An 18,685-nucleotide genomic window follows, 5' to 3' on the forward strand; every position below is an offset into this window, starting at 1 on the left:
GAGGTAAATATCTATAAAATTTGTGTTTTTTTCCTAATCATGCAGCTTAAAATATAACAGCCCATTCGTTTTCTCATAAATTAAATAAATCCTAGCGTTTCATACACCTGTAAGTACGGTATGTATGCTGTGCAAAATTCATCGAAGAATCTCTCTAACTTATGAACGAAAGTGTACGTATAGCAACAAATGCAGCCATTAGTAAGTGAAAAAAATGGACTTTCGCAAGTAAAAAAAAATTATTTTGTTATGTTTTCGAACTTCCACTGCAATGAGTGTGTATCCTGAATCCTTCCAGGTGATGATGCTGACAAAGTTTTATGAGTTTATTTGTTAAAGTATAGACACTGGAAATTAAAATGTCCTGTGATGCCTCTCCTGCTCCAAGTCGGCCCGTTTGACGTCCTACCACCCTTAAAAGGACGAAGATTTGCAACGACAGATGAGATTGAAAAAAAAAATATATCGTAGGTGGCGGTTCTTACGACCATCAAGAGGGGTACCTACGCTGCTTGCCGAAGTGGAAACAGAGTTGGCAACTGTTTGGAGGAGACTATTTCGAAGGAGGCCATGCACAATAATTAAAAGGCAAGTGCAGAAAAAAATTTTGTTGACAGACTTTCGGAATTTCTTTGAACAGACCTCTTATCTTCGAGGCTGCAGCAGATGTCACATTCAATGGCCCTTTTTCTGGAAAGCATCAGCGCCAGAACTTCTTTGCTCTTCATCTTCGTTTTGCCAGTTCTCCTTTTGCACTTTACCTGCCCGCCTGTATTTCCAACAGACTTGGAGACACTTTTAAAATTCCCGCCACGCACGTGCCTCTTTCTCGCGATGATCCAGGCCGACGTCCGGGACTTAGGCGGCAGTCTGCCGGTTCCTCCATTAGTCACCCGCAGAGAGGCAATTAAAGTCGATTACGGCTTCCAATTGACGCCCGGCCCCTAATTATCAGATTAAGGCCCGAGTCCCTTCCCCTCCAGCCGACACCGCTCAATTAACCGGACATTGTGTCTGTGGCGTATCGGCACGCCCCATCTACTACACAACACAGATGCCAGCGATAGGGATTCAGCGGAACATGGGCCTGGCGTAGATAGGAAACGAAAACAGTACCAACACGGGGTACTTCATTACTAGTGAATGATGCTGTTGTGGTCTTCAGTCCAGAGAGTGGTTTGATGCCGCTCTCCATGATACTCTGTCCTGTGCAAGCTCCATCTCCCAGTACCTACTGCAGCCTACATCCTTCTGAATCTGCTTAGTGTATTCATCGCTCGGCCTCCCTCTACGATTTTTACCCTCCACGCTGCCCTCCAGTACTAAATTGGTGATCCCTTGATGCCTCAGAACATGTCCTACCAACCGGTCCCTTCTTATTGTCAACTTGTGCCACAAATTCCTCTTCTCCCCCTATTCTATTCAGTACCATCTTATTAGTTATGTGATCTACCCATATAATCTTCAGCATTCTTGTGTAGCACCACATTCCGAAAGCTTCTATTCTTTTCCTGTCCAAACGCTTTATTGTCCATGTTTCACATCTATACATGGCTACACTCCGAATGGCTTCGTGACACTTAAACCCATACTCGATGTTAAATTTCTCTTCCTCAGAAATGCTTTCCTTGCCATTGCCAGTCTATGTTTTATATCCTCTCTACTTCGACCATCATCAGTTATTTTGCTCCCCAAATAGCAAAACTCCTTCACTATTTTGTGTGTCATTTCCTAATCTAATTCGACTACATTCCATTATCCTCGTTTTGCTATTGTTGATTTTCATCTTATACCCTCCTTTCAAGACACTGTCCATTCCATTCAACTGTTCTTCCAAGTCCTTTGCTATCTCTGACAGAATTACAATGTCATCGGCAAACCTCAAAGTTTTTAGTTCTTCTCCATGGATTTTAATACCTACTCCGAATTTTTCTTTTGTTTCCTTTACTGCTTGCTCAATATACAGATTGAATAACATCGGGGAGAGGCCTCAACCGTGTCTCACTCCCTTCCCAACCACTGCTTCCCTTTCATGCCCCTCGACTCTTATAACTGCCATCTGGTTTCTGTACAAATTGTAAATAGCCTTTCACTTCCTGCATTTTACCCCTGCCACCTTTAGAATTCGAAAGAGAGTATTCCAGTCAACATTGCCAAATAACACAGTGAATAAAGCGAGGAATTTCGTCAGGGAGAATTCATCTTTGGCAGAGAGCGATTGCAGAAGGAAGAGTTAACGGTTAAGTATGTTGGTGACTGCGGGGCAACCTGGGTCCCGAACTCAGCGCAGAGGTATTAACTTCGGGGTCAAAGCTCAGTCTCGTATCGGTTTCTCCTTACACACGATATCTTTCTGGGCAGGTTTCGCGTTGTGTAATTACAATTTTCGTTCTTTTTCACCGAGACAGGTTTTCCGAAGCTGCAAAAAGTTTTCTGCTATTTTTATTTGCTTTGTATCAAACCACAGCACAAACTGTGTTCCCCACAGGTTAAAGTCCAGAGGAGTTAGGTCTGGGGAACGTGGTGGATACTCCACAGCACCTCTTGTAGTGGGACGCGAAATTGAAGCGTCACCCATCCACCAGTGTCAGCCCAGTTTGCAGGTGAATATAAGTTTAATTTAGTTTTTGTTTATGTATTTTTGTAATATTTGTAATGGTTCTGAATTGTCTGAAGTGGTGTGTTTATTTTTTATGTTTCATGTACGGAGAGGGCGGCGCAACGAACGGAGACAGCATCTTCGTTGCCGGGACCGGAGAGAAAATTGCTGGCCACTATACGTCGCGGGTCGACAGCCAAAGAGCAACAGAAGATCCTGAAACCGAGTTGTTGCGTCGTGCTTCTAAAAATTGGAAATTAAGAATTTGTAATGTTTCTACAACAATGACGTCATAGAGAGTTTAATCTTACTGAAAATGTTAGTCCTATCTTGTCAAGGCTCAGGTTCACGTCTATATGTATGAAGATAATGAAGTAGCGTATACTACAAAAGTTTAAATACGTGTTCCGGGAATTTATTTATGAAGAATTATGTGAATGAATTAATAATCTATTTGACAAGATCATTAATTTTGACAACATTCATCGCGAGTTTGAGTCTTGTAAGTTTATTCAATGTGGTTCTAATATTTGTTAAATCAGATAACGTGTATCAACATAATTTCTGAGGAGAAACAAACGACATCTAAAATTGAAAAACTTTACGCAAACCAATTGGCCTGAGTGACGTAATTCTGTGCATACGACTCAAATGATGTTTTACAGTTTCGTTCAGGAACCATTCAGAGACAATTTAAAAAGAATATAAATAATTTTGAAGTGGGTTGTAACTGACGTAGGTGACGAAGTCTACACATGGTCATATGTCGAAAGAAAACCATTTATAAGAAACTTACGTCGTTACACTACACTCTACGGCCTAACCATCTTACTGCTGGATTTTCGTCGAGATACGCCCCAACACGATTTTGGTAGTGGGCTGGGGCACCTTCTTGTTGAAAGTAAACTCTTCCGTCTCCATACAAGTTTCGGATGGCAGGTGAAATGGATGTCTGATGCTTCTGAAGGTACACCTCACCGGTAACTGTGCCGTCAAAGAAGAATGGCCCAATCGAGCCCAGGTAAGACAACCCACACCACACATTTACTCCTGGCAAATTCACGGCTTTGTCTACACGGACGTTCGGATTTTCGGCGGCCCAGCAGATGCAGTTGTGCCGATTTACTGTACCACTGAGTTTGAACTGTGCCTCGTCAGACCACACAATCATCTCCGCAAACTCTTCATCGTTGTGCACCATGTTAGTAAGCCACTCGCAGTACTCCATTCTACGGTCTGGGTCGTCCTCGTTCATTGCGTGTAGCAATCGTGGGATGTAGCACTTCCACTTTGCTGTCTTCAAAATTCGTCCAACACTTGAGCGACTCACTCCAGTTTCACGGGCACACTGTCTCACAGACTTCTCTGTGGTGAGCGAGTGACTTGTTGTAACACACGACGGGAGTTAGCCGGACTTGTTACTGTTACAGGTCGTCCAGATCGTTGTTTGTGTACGTCTGTAACACAGCCTTAGGCTTCAAATTTGTCTCGAATGAGACGAATCGTTGAAAGTGTCGGTGGCTCTGTTGCATACTCATTTCGCCATCGCCGTTGAACCTCATTAATGTTCTCGTACTTAAAATACTACTTCAAAACCGACTTCCTTTCATCGAATATAAGCCTTGTGCCAGTCATGTTTACTCGAGTAACGAGGTGCAACTAAGAACAAAACACTTATCTGGCGACTGTCATCTGACAAAACAAAACGACTCAATACAACGCTTGTGTGGCGATTGCCGGAACTACAAACTATTGCGCTACCAAAGATGAGGCAACTCCGTCAATTAGTTTGCCAGTTATGGACTTTTAAACAGTGGATATAATTTTTTGGACCATATATACCGGGTGATCAAGAAGTCAGTATAAATTTAAAAACTGAATAAATCACAGAATAATGTATATAGAGAGGTACAGATTGACACACATGCTCGGAATGACATGGGGTTTCATTAGAACCAAAAAAAATACAAACGTTCAAAAAATGTCCCACAGATGGCGCTTCATCTGATCAGAATAGCAATAATTAGCATCACGAACTAAGACAAAGCAAAGATGGTGTTCTTTACAGGAAATGCTCAATATGTCCACCATCATTCCGCAACAATAGCTGTAGTCGAGGAATAATGCTGTGAACAGCACTGTAAAGCATGTCCAGAGTTATGGTGAGGCATTGGCGTCGGATGTTGTCTTCCAGCATCGCTAGGGATGTCGGTCGATCACGATACACTTGCGACTTCAGGTAACCCGAAAGCCAGTAATCGCACGGACCGAGGTCTGGGGACCTGGGAGGCCGAGCATGACGAAAGTGGCGGCTGAGCACACGATCATCACCAAACGACCCGCGCAAGAGATCTTTCACGCGTCTAGCAATATGGGGTGGTTCTAATAAAACTCCACGTCATTCCAAGCATGTGTGTCAATTTTTACCCTTCTGTCTACATTATTGCTTGGTTTATTAAGTTTTCAAATTTATACTAAGTTTTTGATCAAATGGTTCAAATGGCTGTGAGCACTATGGGACTTAACATCTGAGATCATCAGTGCCCTAGAACTTGGAACTACTTACACCTAATTAACCTAAGGACATCACACACATCCAAGCCCGACGCGGGGTTCGAATTTGTTACTGTAGCAGTAGCGCGGTTCCAGACTGAAGCGCCTAGAACTGCTCAGTCACAGCGGCCGGCGGAACTAAGTGAAAACTTATTGCATGTACACACACACACACACACACACACACACACACACACACACACACATGCGTCACATCGTCTTTGTCAGCAGATGCTGCGTACAACTTCTACAACACGGTCAGGACATACGGTTTATGTTCGGCCGCTCCTACGCGACATTCCACCCGGGTTTTCCACTTTCTTATCTCGACACACAGTGCGGATAACTTAAGTCAGCTCGCCCCTGCCCGGCATCGAACACCCGCCCTCCCGTAGGCAGCGGCGGCAATCGGACTTCGCTGCCCACACTTGAGCGGGGAGGGATTTACTGCAGCGGCCGCGTAATCCGCCCGCCAGCAGGTAGAACAATAGCCCGCCGACGGCATTCCCGGCAGAACAATGCGACAGCACGCAGCGAGTCTGCCTCCGCACTGAAGAAACACGCGGCGCGGCGTAAGGCCGGAATTATCTGTGCGGCGGAGTAGGCCTTACCTCTCACCTGAAGTCTGCTACCTGCCACACTGCGATGCTCTCCGAGAAAACGTGTTTGGGTGGGCGGAGAATTTACAAGTACGAGGTTGCGCTCAATTAAGTAATCCAACGCTTTTGTTTTTCTCTCTCTCTCTCAATTTCGGTTCGACAAATGTGGAATTTGTTGTGCAATACCGCGATATGTCGATGTTAAAAAATATACTCCTGGAAATGGAAAAAAGAACACATTGACACCGGTGTGTCAGACCCACCATACTTGCTCCGGACACTGCGAGAGGGCTGTACAAGCAATGATCACACGCACGGCACAGCGGACACACCAGGAACCGCGGTGTTGGCCGTCGAATGGCGCTAGCTGCGCAGCATTTGTGCACCGCCGCCGTCAGTGTCAGCCAGTTTGCCGTGGCATACGGAGCTCCATCGCAGTCTTTAACACTGGTAGCATGCCGCGACAGCGTGGACGTGAACCGTATGTGCAGTTGACGGACTTTGAGCGAGGGCGTATAGTGGGCATGCGGGAGGCCGGGTGGACGTACCGCCGAATTGCTCAACACGTGGGGCGTGAGGTCTCCACAGTACATCGATGTCGTCGCCAGTGGTCGGCGGAAGGTGCACGTGCCCGTCGACCTGGGACCGGACCGCAGCGACGCACGGATGCACGCCAAGACTGTAGGATCCTACGCAGTGCCGTAGGGGACCGCACCGCCACTTCCCAGCAAATTAGGGACACTGTTGCTCCTGGGGTATCGGCGAGGACCATTCGCAACCGTCTCCGTGAAGCTGGGCTACGGTCCCGCACACCGTTAGGCCGTTCTTCCGCTCACGCCCCAACATCGTGCAGCCCGCCTCCAGTGGTGTCGCGACAGGCGTGAATGGAGGGACGAATGGAGACGTGTCGTCTTCAGCGATGAGAGTCGCTTCTGCCTCGGTGCCAATGATGGTCGTATGCGTGTTTGGCGCCGTGCAGGTGAGCGCCACAATCAGGACTGCATACGACCGAGGCACACAGGGCCAACACCCGGCATCATGGTGTGGGGAGCGATCTCCTACACTGACCGTACACCACTGGTGATCGTCGAGGGGACACTGAATAGTGCACGGTACATCCAAACCGTCATCGAACCCATCGTTCTACCATTCCTAGACCGGCAAGGGAACTTGCTGTTCCAACAGGACAATGCACGTCCGCATGTATCCCGTGCCACCCAACGTGCTCTAGAAGGTGTAAGTCAACTACCCTGGCCAGCAAGATCTCCGGATCTGTCCCCCATTGAGCATGTTTGGGACTGGATGAAGCGTCGTCTCACGCGGTCTGCACGTCCGGCACGAACGCTGGTCCAACTGAGGCGCCAGGTGGAAATGGCATGGCAAGCCGTTCCACAGGACTACATCCAGCATCTCTACGATCGTCTCCATGGGAGAATAGCAGCCTGCATTGCTGCGAAAGGTGGATATACACTGTACTAGTGCCGACATTGTGCATGCTCTGTTGCCTGTGTCTATGTGCCTGTGGTTCTGTCAGTGTGATCATGTGATGTATCTGACCCCAGGAATGTGTCAATAAAGTTTCCCCTTCCTGGGACAATGAATTCACGGTGCTCTTATTTCAATTACTAGGAGTGTATATCGGCTCAACCACTTGTTTATAGTGTAAAACACTGAGATTGACACGTTTCGGGAGTCAGGCTTCCATGATCAGAACAATAAAAAGTAAAAGAACCTCTTAAAACTCGCTAAAATGCAACGTGCACCAGGCACAATAAATTGGTAATAAAATTAAAACATCGTGCCTACTTCCCTTGTTGCAGCCGTGTCTTGCAAGGTGCATCTCCACACAGTCGTCAAAATACAAGAAACTCTAAAATGGTGTCGCCTGTGGTGTTCAACATCTAACCACACGGCTGTCTCCTCTATCGTCGCAAGCCACCCGTGCGTCCTCGTCGATACCACACACCACGCAGCCAAACAAGACACTGAAACGCGAGTCAAAAGTGTCCACAGGTGGGAGCTCAATGTTTAGCATTCGAAGTTGCGTTTATGACGGAGCTGCGTTCCAAGCGGAACGCTGTCATCGAGTTCGTATTGGCGGCAAACGACAGCATCGCACATATTAAGAGGCGCTTGCGGATGAACAAAAGCACGTCGAGTCGTCGGGCGAGGCATCTGTCCATAATCGCAACAAAGCTGACTGGTGCAGTGTTGGAACGTGAGAACACACACATTCGAGGTGACCGACGGAGCACAAGGCTCGCTGCTCGACTGGACGTCTATGTCGGTGTCTGTGTCGCTGGCGCACTCGTCCGCCGGTTGGGATACTCTAAGGTGTCTGCCCGCTGTGTTCCTCGCCGCCTAGAAGAAGACCGTAAAGGGCAATGAAGGAATTGCTTGCGTGTTACGAGGCTGGGAAATGAAGGATTCACTCGCCCGCGAAGTGGTACGTGGATCATGGTAAGCTTACTGACGCACAAGAGGTTGGCTCCGGAACTCTACCAGTAACCGGCAGACAAGCCCTCGGATTAACGTGGAGTATAGGGCGTCCGCATTGAACCGAGATGACATCGAAAAATACTGTTTTGTAACCAAAAGAGTGGGGCATTGGAACCTTGAATAAAAGCCGGCCGGGGTGGCCGAGCGGTTCTAGGCGCTACACTCTGGAACCGCGCGACCGCTACGGTCGCAGGTTCCAATCCTGCCTCGGGCATGGATGTGTGTGATGTCCTTAGGTTAGTTGGGTTTAAGTAGTTCTATGTTCGAGGGGGACTGATGACCTCAGATGTTAAGTCCCATAGTGCTCAGAGCCATTTTGAAACTGAATAAAAGCAACCTACTTTCAAAAAAGAAATTAAGTGTTACATTACTTACTCAATGCTCCTCGTACTTACATCGATCGTTGTCGGAAATTCTCTGCTACTCACAACAAAGTGCCTGGCAAGGGGTTCAATGAACCACCTTCAAGCTGTCTCTCTACCATTCCACTCTCAACCGGCGCGCGGGAAAAACGGGCACTTACATTTTTCTGTGCGAGCCCTTATTTCTCTTGTTTCATCATTATCATCATTTCTCCCTATGTAGGTGGGTGCCAGCGGAATGTTTCCGCAATCGGATGTGAAAACTGACGATTGAAATTTCGTGAGAAGATCCCATCGCAACGAAAATCGCCTTTGCTTTAATGATTGCCACTTCAATTCACGTATCACGTCTGTGACACTATCTCCCCTACTTCGCAATAATACAGAACGAGCTGCCCTTCTTTGTACTTTTTCGATGTCATCCGTCAGCCCCACCTGATGCGGATCCCACACCGCACAGCAGTACTCCAGAATAGGGCGGACAAGCGTGGTGTAAGCTGTCTCTTTAGTAGACCTGTTGCACCTTCCAGGTGTTCTGCCAATGAATCGCACGTAGTCCTTGGTTTGCTCTATCCACAACATTACCTATGTGATCGTTCCAATTTTGGTTATTTGTAATCGTAATCTCTAAAAATTCAGTTGAATTTACAGCCTTCAGATTTGTGTGACTTAACGTAATCGAAATGTAACTGATTTCTTTTAGTACTCATGTGAATAACTTCGTACTTTTTTTATTTCACTTTTCGCACCATACAGCTAACTTACCTAAGTCGTTTTCCAATTCCTTTTGCTCAGCTGATGACTTTACAAGACGGCAAATGACAGCATCATCTGCTAACAATCTAAGACGGCGACGCAGATTGTCCCCTATGTCGTTAACATCACCAGTTGACGTATAACACTTCCTTCGGGAACGCCGGATATTACTTCTGTTTTACTCGATGACTTTCCATCTATTACTACGAACTGTGACCTTTCTGACAGGAAATCCCGAATCCAGTCGCACAACTGAGGCGATATTCCGTAGGCACGCAGTTTGGTTGGAAGCTTGTGAGGAACGGTGTCGAAAGCCTTCTGGAAATCTAAAACTATGGAATCAATCTGACATCCCCTGTCGACAGTACTAATTACTTCATGACTATAAAGAGGCTTCCGACACCGTTCCTCACAAGCGTCTTCTGACCAAACTGCGTGCCTACGGAATATCGCCTCAAGTTGTGCGACTGGATTCGTGATTTCCTGTCAGGAAGGTCACAGTTCGTAGTAACAGACGGAAAGTCATCGAGTAAAACAGAAGTAATATCCGGCGTTCCCCAAGCAAGTCTTATAGGCCCTCTGTTGTTCGTGATCTACTACATAGGAGACATTTTGAGTAGCCGCCTTACATTGTTTGCAGGTGATGCTGTCATTTACCGTCTTGTAAAGTCATCAGATGACCAAAACGAATTGTAAAATGATTTACGTAACATATTTGTATGGTACGAAAAGAGGCAACTGACCCTGAAGTGACGTTATTCACATTAGTACTAAAAGAAATCAGCTAAATTTCGATTACGCGATAAGTCACACATATCTCAGGGCTGTAAATTCAACTAAATACTTAGGGATTACAATTACAAATAACGTAAATTGGAATGATCACGTAGATAATGTTGTGGATAGAGCAAACCAAAGACTACGTGCGATTCATTGGCAGAACACCTGGAAGTTGCAACAGGTCTACTAAAGAGAGACTGCTTACACCACGCTTGTCCGCCCTATTCTGGAGTACTGCTGTGCTGTGTGGGATCCGCATCAGGTGGGACTGACGGATGACATCGAAATAGTACAAAGAAGGGCAGCTCGTTCTGTATTATTGCGAAGTAGGGGAGATAGTGTCACAGACGTGATACGTGAATTGAAGTGGCAATCATTAAAGCAAAGGCGATTTTCGTTGCGATGGGATCTTCTCACGAAATTTCAATCGTCAGTTTTCACATCCGATTGCGGAAACATTCCGCTGGCACCCACCTACATAGGGAGAAATGATGATAATGATGAAACAAGAGAAATCAGGGCTCGCACAGAAAAATGTAAGTGCCCGTTTTTCCCGCGCGCCGGTTGAGAGTGGAATGGTAGAGAGACAGCTTGAAGGTGGTTCATTGAACCCCTTGCCAGGCACTTTATTGTGAATAGCGGAGTAATCACGTAGATGTAGATGTAACAATCACGCGAAAGCACCCAAATATTTACGACGACGTCACGGCCTAAACAAACAGTGGACCACAAGGGACCTACAGGCATCGTCTATCCGTTGTGGGTTCATTATTGTTAGTGTCGTACCCACCACCGACTCCAATCTGACAGTATTTGGCCACACAAGAAAGTTCGATCGGTAAGGGAACAGACGTCTCTCCAAGCGGAAAACTTAGCACTGTAGGTCTACAGTATCAATGAGTGACATTTTGAATCTGCCAACTCGTAAAAATACGTGGGTTTACCACTTTGTAAGGATATGAAATGGGATCATCACATAGGTTTAGTCGTAGGTACACCAAGTAGTGGACATTTATTCGTTGCTGCGATATAGATCTACAAAAGAGGGATGTGTGAGTTATGCTGCACAATACTATCAGGGGGTTCTGAAGCTATACGGAGAATTGCAGCTGAATGGTCACTGGTTTGTTTGACCCACTGGAGTGTCACGGGAACGGCCGAAGAAACTGAGGAAACAAAAAGAAAAGACGACCATGAGACGCCAGATCGCCAAATATATTATCTTTCTATTTTGTTTTGTAATATAGTAAGGCATAGTATTGTAGGAATAACACCAATGGAAAACAAATACGTGAAGGGACGGGTGGGTATGAACACCAGTCACAAACGACGCTCGAGCTGCATGCCGATTTTTTTTTTCTTCCAATAAAAATCATTACCTCGCGTGTGCACGTTTAACGCAACAGTGATATAAATGCGTATCCAAGTAACTACGTGCAGAAAAACAAGCAAAAAGCACCAAAAAGTAAGTACCAAGCAGAAACAAGTCAGAAACTGCTGGCTACCAAAAATGCCAATTATTCAGTCTCAAATGAAACCAGTAACAAAACTTTTGCAAGTAGAAAATTGTATATCCTGCAGAAAGCTGTACACACGCAAGGCAGTAGTTAGTGTTTCGTGAAGTAACTTCTAATCCTCTGTTCTACTACGTATCAAGTTTATTTTAGGCGTAATTTACGGTAGAAAACGTTACAGCCAACTGTAGGGTACGGGTGTCTTTCTAGCGTTCACATGGTTTTCTTTTTTCATGGTCGTTAATTTCAGAACTATGCATAGGTCAGCTGGATTGTTTCATCACCACCGAAATCTGTACGACGAAAGAAATCGTGATGTGTCTGGCGGACAGAACTACGGGTACTATAATCATCATCATCATCATCATCATCATCATCATCATCATCATCGTCATCCGTGAATAATAATCATCGTCATCCGTGAATAATAATCATCGTCATCCGTGAATCATCATCATCGTCATCCGTGAATCATCATCATCGTCATCCGTGAATCATCATCATCGTCATCCGTGAATCATCATCATCGTCATCCGTGAATCATCATCATCGTCATCCGTGAATCATCATCATCGTCATCCGTGAATCATCATCATCGTCATCCGTGAATCATCATCATCGTCATCCGTGAATCATCATCATCGTCATCCGTGAATCATCATCATCGTCATCCGTGAATCATCATCATCGTCATCCGTGAATCATCATCATCGTCATCCGTGAATCATCATCATCGTCATCCGTGAATCATCATCATCGTCATCCGTGAATCATCATCATCGTCATCCGTGAATCATCATCATCGTCATCCGTGAATCATCATCATCGTCATCCGTGAATCATCATCATCGTCATCCGTGAATCATCATCATCGTCATCCGTGAATCATCATCATCGTCATCCGTGAATCATCATCATCGTCATCCGTGAATCATCATCATCGTCATCCGTGAATCATCATCATCGTCAATCGTGAATCATCATCATCGTCATCCGTGAATCATCATCATCGTCATCCGTGAATCATCATCATCGTCATCCGTGAATCATCATCATCGTCATCCGTGAATCATCATCATCGTCATCCGTGAATCATCATCATCGTCATCCGTGAATCATCATCATCGTCAATCGTGAATCATCATCATAGTCAATCGTGAATCATCATCATAGTCAATCGTGAATCATCATCATAGTCAATCGTGAATCATCATCATAGTCAATCGTGAATCATCATCATAGTCAATCGTGAATCATCATCATAGTCAATCGTGAATCATCATCATAGTCAATCGTGAATCATCATCATAGTCAATCGTGAATCATCATCATAGTCAATCGTGAATCATCATCATAGTCAATCGTGAATCATCATCATAGTCAATCGTGAATCATCATCATCGTCAATCGTGAATCATCATCATCGTCAATCGTGAATCATCATCATCGTCAATCGTGAATCATCATCATAGTCAATCGTGAATCATCATCATAGTCAATCGTGAATCATCATCATAGTCAATCGTGAATCATCATCATAGTCAATCGTGAATCATCATCATAGTCAATCGTGAATCATCATCATCGTCAATCGTGAATCATCATCGTCAATCGTGAATCATCGTCATCACGAATCATCATCATCATCATGAATCCATCATCATGAATCATCATGATCATGAATCATCATCATGATCATGAATCATCATCATCATCATGAATCATCATCATCATCATGAATCATCATGAATCATCATCATGAATCATCATCGCCTCCTTCACTGTTTCATTCGACATTTCGATTCTTCCCGAAACGTACACTGTAAAGAAATCGCACAATGAGGAAAGTATTCGATGATGATTGGTTTGTGGGGCACTCAACTGCGCTGTTATCAGCGCCTGTACAAATTCCCAACCTTTGCTCAGCCCAGTCTCTACACTTTCATGAATGATGATGAAATGGTGAAGACAACACAAACACCCAGTCATCCCGAGGCAGCTGCAAATCCGTGACCCCGCCGGGAATCGAACTCGGGACCCCGTGCTCGGGAAAGTATTCGAATGTCACAGTAAATGTAATTTACATGTACGAACGAATAACTACAATTTCCAAAAAAAAATTAATTTTTTATTCGAGAGGAGAGCTTCACTAACAGAGCAAGTCAGTAACGCGTTGGTCCACTTGTGGCCCTCACGCAACCAATTCTTAGGCTTGGCATTGATTAGCAGAGTTATCGGATGTCCTCCTCAGGATACGGTGCCCAATTCTGTCCAGTTGGCGCGTCTAATAGTCAAAATCCCGAGCTGGTTTCGAGGCACTGTCCACAATTCTGCAAACATTCTCAACTGGAGGAGACATATGGCGACTTTGCTGGCCAAAGTAGGAGGGTATGGCACGCACGAAGTCTAGCAGTAGCAACTCTCGCCGTTTGCAGGCGGGCGTTATCTTGCTGAATTTTAAGCGCAGGATAGCTCGTCAGTAAAGCCAACAGCACGGGGTGTAGAGCGTTGTCGACGTAGTCCTGTCCTTCAAGGGTGGCGCGGGACGACAACCAAAGGGGTACTCCTATGAACAGAAGTGAGACCTGAGAGCATCACTGGATTCTCACTGAATAGAGTAGAGTTGTCTTCGGTGACGAGTCTCACTTTGAAAGCCCCAATGACCAGCCAAAGCGTGGCTGGAGATGCCCAAACTGCGGGAAACCAACACGGCTTTCGCCAGCCACACTGCTCGACAGCCGGGAGTGCTGGTCTAGGGTGCCGTTTCTTCTCATAGCAGGATGTCTTTGGTTGTCATCCGCTTCACCCTTACAGCATAGCGGTAAGCTGACGACATTTTACGCCACGTTTTGTCGCCCTTCATGGCAAGCCATCCTGGGTGTACATTTCAGCAGGATAATTCCTGCTCTCAAATGGCGAGAGTTCCTACTAGTCTTCGTGCTCGCCCAATCCTACCTTGGGCATCAAGGTCGCCGGATCTTCCCCAATTGAGAAGGTTTGGAGCATTATGGGCGGAGCCCTCAGACCGGCACGGGATTTTGACCGTCTTACGCGCCGGTTGGCCAGAATTTGGCACGGTCTCTCTCAGGAGGACACCCAACAACAGTTAATCAACACCAAACCCGAAAACTGCTTGGCTAATGACCAGAGGTGTACCAACGTGTTACTGAGATACTCAACCTGTGAAGCTGTACCTCTCTTCAATAAATCATCCAGTTTTTTTTTCCGAAATTGTAATCTTACGTTTGTCTGTACGTGTACATCACATCTACCGACGACCGTCCCATTTGGATAATTCTCTCGCGATGCGTCATTCCTTCTTATCTGAGTCTACTTTCTCGGAAGGTCAACGGTAAAGCTGTCTGGGATGGACAACGCCTTCCTTGTAGCGTGTGCCACTGAAGTGTTTCCAAGTGTCTCCTCAATGTTGTCGCGCCGAACGAACAACCCTGTGACCAAAGGAAAAATTTTCACGCAACAAAGAATGAAAAATCCGCTGAGGATATCACTTAAGCTGATGAAACGTGTGGCTGCTATAGAGTCTATCATTGTTTTCCATTAGCAGGAACTTCTCTGTTCGCCAGGCAACTGCGTTTTTTTTTTTTTTTTTTTTTTTGTAAGTAAGGTATCACCCGGCGACGACAGTTGTCCTATAGAAAATAAATTAGTCATAACCACACCCCTTACGAGGGGTTTGCCGACAAGCCTTGATGTGGATTTTAGGCGGTTTTCCACATCCCACTAAGTGAATACCAGGTTGACACCTACGTCCATCTGACGGTCTGAACAGTTACCACGATGGGAGGAAAGAACATGTGTCTTCTGAAGAAGCACACAGATATAAAGGTAGAGATATCAGCAGTTACTGCTGAACACTTTTTCTCGCTTATTAATGATATTTGGGAGAGAAAAAGACATTTTGCAGCAAAAGCATCAACTGAACGTTGTCTAATGTCATAGGCAACTGTGCACGCGAAGGTTTTCCTTTTCTCCGCGATAAAAATTTCAGTTCAGATAGCAATAACGCTTGTTTCGAGACAGATTTCAGTGTCTTGCCACAGAGTAAAAATTATTCCATATAGTGCATTTCGAAACCACGCAGATGCGAACTGCCGGATCTAATTGCAAGCCTTAGCATGACTGTGGCCAAGTTAGCAAGTGCTTACCCCATCAAGAATACAGCGTTTTTGGAAAATGATCTCCCTATTTAAAACTCAATTTTTATTGATAAATGCATACTAAAAGCGTCAAACTGCAAAATGTAAAATGTTGATGTTCTAGCTATGCTATTACAAAAGGTCAGTGCCCAGCAGAACCACGATCGACGCTTAAAAGATAGGTAAATTCGTCGTAAACTTTACACAGTGTATCTGCTTTCGGCGGCTGTTATTATGTTCTGCACTTATTTTTTGTCACGAGGCAAAGAGCAGATGAAGACACTCTCCTTCAAACATTCCCGGAAAAAAGAAGTCTGAAGGGTCATGTCCAGTGATTTTGGAGGTCACGTATGCAGGGCACTCTATCCAGGGTCGAGCTGTCTTCAAATAGTGCATAACTGGTTTTTTCCACAACTTCAGTAGGTCTCTGACGACTTCATATTCCAACACGATGGAGTTCCTCCACAGCGACAACAACAAACATTCGTCTGCCTCAACGCCATATATGGCGAATGGAACCCAGAGAGAGACACCGCCCTGCATTCTTGGCGTCCAAAGGTCGCCAGACATTACCCCGTGTGGTTTTTTCTTGTGGTGGTACTCTAAGGAGGCGACAGCTTGCCGCAGTGGTAAGACCGATTCCCGTCAGATCACCAAAGTTAAGCGCTGTCGGGCTGGGCTAGCACTTGGATGGGTGACCATCCAGTCTGCAGAGCGCTGTCGGCAAGCGGGCTGCACTTGGCCCTTGTGAGGCGAACTGAGGAGCTACTTGACTGAGAAGTAGCGGCTCCGGTGTCGTAAACTGACATACGGCAGGGGGGGGGGTCGGTGTGCTGATCGCGTGACCCTCCATATCTGCGTCCAGTGACGCCCCTGGGCTGAGGATGACACGGCGGCCGGTCGGTACAGTTAGGCCTACATCGCCTGTTCGGGAGGAGTTTAGCAGATATTTGAAGGAAAGTACGTTCATCTCTCCTTCACCTCGTGACACAGAAGAGTGAAGAATAGAATACCAGACTATACCAGCCGCCATAACTTCTGTAGAAGCTGACACACTGAGTAAAGTTTATGATGAATTTAGCTATCGTGTAGATGACGTTCGTGCCGGTGGACACACGTAGCATTTTTAACAGCCTGGCTGAAACTTTTAAGGTTTTGTGATTATTTTACAATGAATCCCATCTTTGTACTAGTTTTTTTACGATAAATAGTAATTTTTCAAATGAGATCCTCCTTTTGGAAACACACTAATTGCAACCGATCTAGCGCAACTTATAGGCTGCCAGCGTCGTTAGTAGAAATAAAACTTTCTGATTTCTGAATGTTCTGGGAACGCAGTGGATACACTGGTTCCCGTGAGATCACCGAAGTTAAGCGCTATCGGGCGTGGTCGATACTTAGATGGGTGACCATCCAGCCGCCATGCGCTGTTGCCATTTTTCGAGGTGCACTCAGCCTCGTGATGCCAATTGAGGAGCTACTCGACCGAATAGTAGCGGCTTCGGTCAAGAATACCATCATAACGACCGGGAGAGCGGTGTGCTGACCCCACGCCCCTCCTATCCGCATCCACCCCTGAGGATGACACGGCGGTCGGATGGTCCCGGGAGGCGGAGTGCTTTTTTTTTAAAATTATTTCTGAATGTTCTAAGCGAGCCCACTCACCTACTGAGAGAAGTTACATTCTCGCGGCCCTTCATTACTACGCTCATCGAAACTGTTCCAATATACGGTCAGGTGTCAGTTTAGTATCATTTGCGTCTGCGTAACTTTGACCATAAAAATTTCAGCACACGGCCAATACTTGACAACATTAAGCACTGGAAGCCCCCTTTCGCAACCCCCACTCACACTGTGTGTCACAGCGTTTATTATGAAAGCATTGAACGCCTCTACACCTGCAGTGCAAAAAGAAAAATCACGAAAGCTCCCAGATATACACACGACCACCCACTGTGCCACGCTTAGTCGTAACTGGTCTGGGTCTACAGCAAGCGGTGCGGAGAAGCCAGCTACTAAAAGCTCAATCGAGGCCAAGTCTGCACAAGTGTACCTTCCTCCTGTGTCTGAAGAGTGGATGGTGGTGGTGGTGGCCGTGGGTCGCGCCCTCCTCTTGCACGGGGCTCACCACGTCCAGGTCCTCCGAGTGAGCCTTCTGCAGCGAGTGGAACCAGTGCTGCAGCATCGCTGACTCCCAGCCTCCGACCTCAGACCAGCACGCAGTCGTCACATCGGCGATCACCCACTACACTCACTGGTCTTCAAGTTGGCACTCCTGTTCTCACGCACCTCCAACTGCTCCACTGCCGACGATGCGAAACACGGGCTACCACCACGACCTGTGTCGACACCAGTGGTTGTTTTTGACATTTACACAAATGGTCGGTCAGTAGTTCTAGACAGATTTCTTGACAGAGTAGTGTCTCTGTTGGAACCACGCTGCTGTACGTGCGAATGTAAACCAGTGGCTTTGGAAACTTCACGGAATCGCAATCTTCAGGTGACAGGTTTGGCACGCTGGCACAGCGTAGAGCTGTAATAGAAATGACGTAAGAATTTTCATTACCGTGACAGGCTCTGAGATAGTAGATGAGTGTGCATCGAGTCATCACGATCTAAGAGTAACAGCCGGAAGTGAAACTGACAAACGAGTCCCTGCAACCGTGCTATCCTCAGACAAGTATCGTCATTGGACAGAAACCAAACGGACTTTGTCACTATTTCCATTTGGTAAATCCAAGCTATTGGCCACGATAAATGGAAAGAACTCGACAGTTTTCCATTTCAAGATGAGCACCGAATGTCTAGCAGCATGTGAAATCTCTGAAATATTACGGAATCGTACGGAAGTGGGACGTGTAACGGG

General features: G+C 46.1%; 1 protein-coding gene across 1 annotated transcript in view; it reads right to left on the reverse strand.

Moving 5' to 3' along the window:
• Positions 1-18,352, reverse strand: part of LOC126213528 (5'-AMP-activated protein kinase subunit gamma-2-like) — an 889,308-nt gene extending 870,956 nt beyond the window's left edge. The window contains exon 1 of the mRNA XM_049941372.1: positions 17,873-18,352. Within this exon, the coding sequence (XP_049797329.1) occupies positions 17,873-18,004 (132 nt within the window). The 5' untranslated portion in view covers positions 18,005-18,352. The remainder of the gene's footprint in view (positions 1-17,872) is intronic.
• Positions 18,353-18,685: the final 333 nt, after the last annotated feature.

Source organism: Schistocerca nitens, chromosome 11 (genome assembly GCF_023898315.1).
Source record: "Schistocerca nitens isolate TAMUIC-IGC-003100 chromosome 11, iqSchNite1.1, whole genome shotgun sequence".
In the NCBI taxonomy this organism is placed as follows: domain Eukaryota; kingdom Metazoa; phylum Arthropoda; class Insecta; order Orthoptera; family Acrididae; genus Schistocerca; species Schistocerca nitens.